The following is a 5,844-nucleotide window of genomic DNA, read 5'->3' as shown; positions in this document are numbered from 1 at the left end:
TAAGCAACGAGATGCAAAAGAAACGACAGTAATTTTCCTTAATATAGAGTATCAAAATGTTAAGCTTGATCATGGAATGGTAGAGTATGAATTTTCTTAAATAGACTGATGCAACCAAAATAAGCATTATTTATTAAGAAAAGAATATTCCTTTCATGACTATGCTTCTATAGGTACTGATGACCATCTTTATGTATGAAAATTCATAACTGTACTGTACCTCGAAAAATTATACTTTGAATCATTACTGAGAAAGAAAACAAAATCTAGTTATGATTATATTTTATTTATAATATTTCTCTACCACAAAAACAATCAGGTACTTAATAAGATTTAAGAAATAAATGATTTCCATTGAAATTATTTAAAAAATATATATAACTAAAAGATATAACATAAAAGTTTCACACAATATATTCCATAGAATGCAAAACAAATCATATCACAATGTGTATTGATGAATCATATGAACATGATGTTTTAAGCTTGATTGATCAACGAAACGATATGGACAATGAGGACACTCGAACATCTCGCTAGTATGAGTACGCATGTGCCTGTTAAGATAGTCTTTAGTGGTTGCAGAATATTGACAATTAGGGCAAGAAAATGGTTTCTCGCCAGTATGAAAATAAAAATGTCTTTTGAGACAAGCCTTTGTAGTAGCAGAATATGGACACTGTGGGCAAGCAAAAGGTTTTTCCCCCGTATGAGTGCGTAAATGTGTTTTTAAGTTTGTTTTGAAACTGGTTGTGTAGACACAGTAGGGGCAATGATGCATCTTCATAGTGGATGACAAGTTCTTGCACGATCCTGTAGCTCCTCTGTCCAGCGTCTGACCATCACTGCCCAGCACCATCTGTAGGGGACGTCTCTCTTGATCACAATTATAAAGCAAAAAGCAATAATCACTAAAAAATAGTCTCTTAAAAGTTTTAGCAATACTTGCAAAATTAGGTCAAGCAACTGACTCATAAGGGCCAGAATAATTGCTACAACAAAAAGATCAATAACAGTGTAGCTTGCTTTCCATAGATGCCCACAGTTTTTTTTTTTAAATTCCAATGTTGTAAATAAACAGTGTTCACAAATTGTTACCAAATATGTAATGATTTTTTATAACAACGATCACGTTAATCTGCCAAATGTTAAAAGAAATAAAGATATAAAATGAAAGACAAAGTATACAAAGCATAAATCACTAGCAGTTAAATATAAATACTACTGAATTACTTAACAAAGCAATAACACATCAAAAAAGCCACAAAATTCTATATACAGTGGCACCTCGATTAACGAGCAGCTCTATCTACGAGCTTTTCGAGTAATGAGCGAGCCACTTGCAGAACATTTGTCTCTACTAACGAGCTTTTCCTCGATTAACGAGCGTTTCTGCTGGTTCTCGGACACCTTTTACGACAGTTTTGTTGTTGTTTCGCAAGATGAGTTTTCCACATGACGAGCTCGGTGCCGGAATGAATTAAACTCGTTAATCGAGGTGCCACTGTATAACAATTTATAATTTCCCACCATTTGTAATTGAAAGATCCAAGAATTCATTCTACAGTACTATACATAAAACTATAAAATCTTAATTGCTAGTAAATACACTAGGAGCCATTCTTATGTTCAGTTGCATTATGTATATACTGTATATATATATATAGTATAATTTTAACAGTCATTTGGGGCTTCTGCACCAATGTTTTGAATTCCCCAAATATTTAATATTATTTCTGCAATAAATTACCAGCAGTTTCCAGTGTGTTCCTATGCCAGTTTCTCATATGAGAAGTCAAATGAGGTTTCTGAGTGAAACGATCATTACACTGTGGGCAGGCGTATGGTTTTTCTCCAGTATGAGTGCGAATATGCTTCTTCAAGTGATCCTTAGTTGTAGCACAATAGGAACAATGTGGACAAGAATAAGGCTTTTCTCCTGTATGAGTACGAATATGTTCTTTCAGATGACTTGTAAAATTTGTAGTGTAGGCACAGTAGGGACAAAGGTGCATCTTGTTCATTGATGTGAAGCCCATTCTTGGTGTCAGGATTCCTCTCCAACCACTCCTTTTCCCAGCAAAGTCCATCCCCACCTGTAGGGGATGCCCATCTTACTTATACAGAATTTAAAAAAAAAATGCAGGTAATGCTGTAAATTTCATTACAACCTGTGGTAAGCATAGGTAACAGAAACATGTAAATCTTTAAACTTTTATACCACTAAAAAAATTAAATCAATTAAAGCAAGGCCGAATTATTCAATATCCTTTGTCGAAGATAAATATAATTTAAGTTAATATTACCCTGTACAGTCAAATTACTGCCTTGAAAATATATTTAAATGAGTGCATTTTGGTTGTGAAGATGTATTTGAATAGTTCAACATTATGCATACATGCCTGCCTTCTAAGGTGTGAAAAAACTACCAAAATTCCCTATGTGCTAAAGAAAAGCTGCTATCAATAATATACTGAATATATAAATACATACATATATACATATATATATATATATATATATATATATATATATATATATATATATATATATATATATATATATATATATATATATTTACATTATTATATATATAAGAAAAAAATTGTATTCAGTATAAAATGTTTTTTAAGTTAATATTTTTGAGGGTGTGGAATGGATTAATTCAATTCCCTTTATTTCTTATGGGAAAAATCATTTTGACTTACGATATTTCGACTCACGATCCGTCTCTGGGAACAAATTACCATCGTACGTCGAGGCCCCACTGTATATATATATATGTCGTACCTAATAGCCAGAACGCACTTCTCAGCCTACTATGCAAGGCCCGATTTGCCTAATAGGATAAGTTTTCATGAATTTATATATTTTCTCTAATTTTTTGCTTATGAAATGATAAAGCTACCCATTTCATTATGTATGAGGTCAATTTTTGTTTATTGGAGTTAAAATTGACGTAGATATATGACCGAACCTAACCAACCCTACCTAACCTAACCTAACCTATCTTTATAGGTTAGGTTAGGTTAGGTAGCCGAAAAAGTTAGGTTAGGTAAGGTTAGGTAGGTTAGGCAGTCGAAAAACAATTAATTTATGAAAACTTGGCTTATTAGGCAAATCGGGCCTTGCATAGTAGGCTGAGAAGTGCGTTCTGGCTACTAGGTACGACATTATATATATATATATATATATATATATATATATATATATATATATATATATATATATATATATATATATATATATAGTATGATAAGTTATATATAGTGGTATGTTAGTTATATATATATTATATATATATATATATATATATATATATATATATATATATATATATATATATATATATATATATATATGCACAGTGGAACATTAGTGTATAATTGCACCTGAATAAAAAAATTCTGGTGTACAACAATTTTTTTTTTTTTTAAATATGCCCTGGTGTATTATGTTCGCCCCAGAGTACCAACCAATCGATTTTACCTGTCTGAGTCAGTAAGATAGTACTATGTTGGAGGCCTGGTCCCTGGGAATGTTGAGCCTCAAAATCAACACAAGGTAACAGCAAGGTAACATAGAAGTTATTATATATCTGGCCATGGGTTCCAAGAAAGTCAGTGGTTAAGTTCAACCTAAGAAAATAGTTGTGCAGATAACGAAAAAAAAAAGATAATTCAAAAACATGAAGACGGTATGCATGTGGTTGATCTGGCTACAAACATGGTGTGCAGTATGAGAAGAACTGCAAAGCTTTGCCGAAAAGACTCCCCCCAAATAAAGCTGTAGTAAACAGCTGTGTTAACTGTTTTAATGACAATGTGATATCTCACTGCAGAGAACTGTTAAAACACAGACAAAAACAAGTGTCTTTAAACAGGTTCATAGTGAGAAAAACAAGCAGTGAGCCACAACCAGGACCTAGTGGTATGCCTGCAAAATGTAGGAAAGAGAGTACCCTAGAAATGTCATCACTGCCTGATGTTATAATGTAACGGGACTCCCCTTCCAAACACTAACCCTTCTCCTCACCATCTTCCACATGCCATGAAATATTTGCCCACATAACCCAAATGCACTCAGGCATGGGGGTTGAATGAGTTCATAAACATTCTCCCAAGTTTTAGTAGTATTGGTGGTACAGTGATACAGCACGCGGGCCGAGGAAAGCAAGTCCCAGCTAGGGCGATTGGAATTTTCAAATATTTAAAATGCAGCCTGTGTACCATTCAGGTATATATATGTAATAGATATATACTGTATATACAGGGGTACCTCGGTTTAAGAATTTAATCCGTTCCTGGAGACAGTTCGTAACCCGAAAATTCGTAAACCGAAGCGAATTTCCCCATAAGAAATAATGGAAAATGAATTAATCCGTTCCTGACTCCCCAAAAACTTCACTTCAAAGTAAATTTGATACCTAATTCACCCAAATCTTCACTACAAAAGTATGTTCAAGTTATTACTTACTCTTTCTGATGACTCCTGTTGTCATATGGAATATGGAGAGGAGGGGGGAAGGAGGAGAGGTGTTAGTGTTTGGAAGGGGAGTCCCCTTCCATTATAACATCAGGCAGTGATGATTTCTCAGGAGTGCACTCTCTAGCACGTTTTGCCTTCATACCACTAGGTCCTGGTTGTGGCTCACTGCTTGATTTTCTCCCTTTTCTCACAAGGAAACGTTCCATTGAAGATTGTTTTTCCCTTCTTCGCAACATTTGTCTGTAGTGAGGCATCCCATTGTTATTAAAAAGATCAATGCAACGGCCTACTACAGCTTTATCTGGATGATTCTTTTCAACAAAACTTTGCAGTCCTTTTCATACTGCACACATATTTTTAATTAATGAGGAAGGGACATTCTCTACTGCCTCCTCTTCCTCCCTTGAAGATTTGTTGCACTGCCTAGCTAATTCAACAACACAAGTACCATTTTCATGCTTACGAATGATCTCTTGTTTTTCCTCTATGGTCATTCTCACATGTGATTTCTTGCCTTGAACCTTACCATTGGCTTTCTTGAGACCCATAGCAAGATATATAATAACAACTTTTATGTTCAAATGGCCAAAAATTCAACAAAAAACTGTAAATTCTTGTGAAGAATTTAGGCGGGATAGTCACTGGGCGCAAGGCACTGGTAAACTCAGGCGCGATCGCCGTGCCACCACGCGCTAGGTCGGCCATACGCATATCAACAAACTTGTATCCCAATGCAAAGTTCGTATCCCAATTCAAATTTTCCGAACAAATCGGGCTCGTAACTTGAAAAGTTCGTAAACAGGGAAGTTCGTAACCCAATGGGGTTAAGTCGAGGTGCCACTGTATATATACAGTGGCACCTCGACTTACGATTGCCCCTACTTATGACAATTTCGAGTTACGATGTAAATTTCATCGAAAAATGCGACTCGACATCCGATGGTGTCGTCGACTTACGATATTTGTTGGTACACGTTCGGGTCGACTGAGCGCGTTGTTCCCGGTCACGCAGCCGACCTGCCTCAGTTTACTACAGTTACCTGCTTAGTGACGATCACACCTATAAGAAATTTCGATTTTGTGGTGATTTTTTGCATTTTGAACATTAAAGTAATTATTATATATCATGCCATGAGTCCCAGGAAAGTCAGTGGTAAGGCTCAACATATGAGATCCCATGTAAGGATGACCATAGAGCAGAAACAAGAGTTCATTCATAAATATGAAGATGGTGTGCGGGTTGTTGGACTGGCTAGGCAGTACAACAAATCTCAGTCAACGATATCCACCATACTGGCTAAGAAAAAGGACATTATGGGTGCTAAAGTGATGCATCATTACAGACAAATGTTAAAA

At 35.2% G+C, this 5,844-nt stretch overlaps 1 protein-coding gene across 1 annotated transcript; it reads right to left on the bottom strand.

Annotated features, from left to right (window-relative positions):
* Positions 1-442: 442 nt before the first annotated feature.
* LOC138353782 (zinc finger protein 33B-like) lies at positions 443-4,982 on the bottom strand. The gene is made up of 3 exons (XM_069307182.1): positions 4,833-4,982; positions 1,751-2,096; positions 443-876 (listed from the first exon to the last, which is right to left on the bottom strand). The coding sequence occupies exons 1-3, from the start codon at positions 4,980-4,982 to the stop codon at positions 443-445; spliced, it is 930 nt and encodes a 309-aa protein (XP_069163283.1).
* Positions 4,983-5,844: the final 862 nt, after the last annotated feature.

This window comes from Procambarus clarkii, chromosome 59 (genome assembly GCF_040958095.1).
Source record: "Procambarus clarkii isolate CNS0578487 chromosome 59, FALCON_Pclarkii_2.0, whole genome shotgun sequence".
In the NCBI taxonomy this organism is placed as follows: Eukaryota; Metazoa; Arthropoda; class Malacostraca; order Decapoda; family Cambaridae; genus Procambarus; species Procambarus clarkii.
Note: the sequence above shows the minus strand (reverse complement) of the source record. Positions and strands in the feature narration are given on the sequence as shown.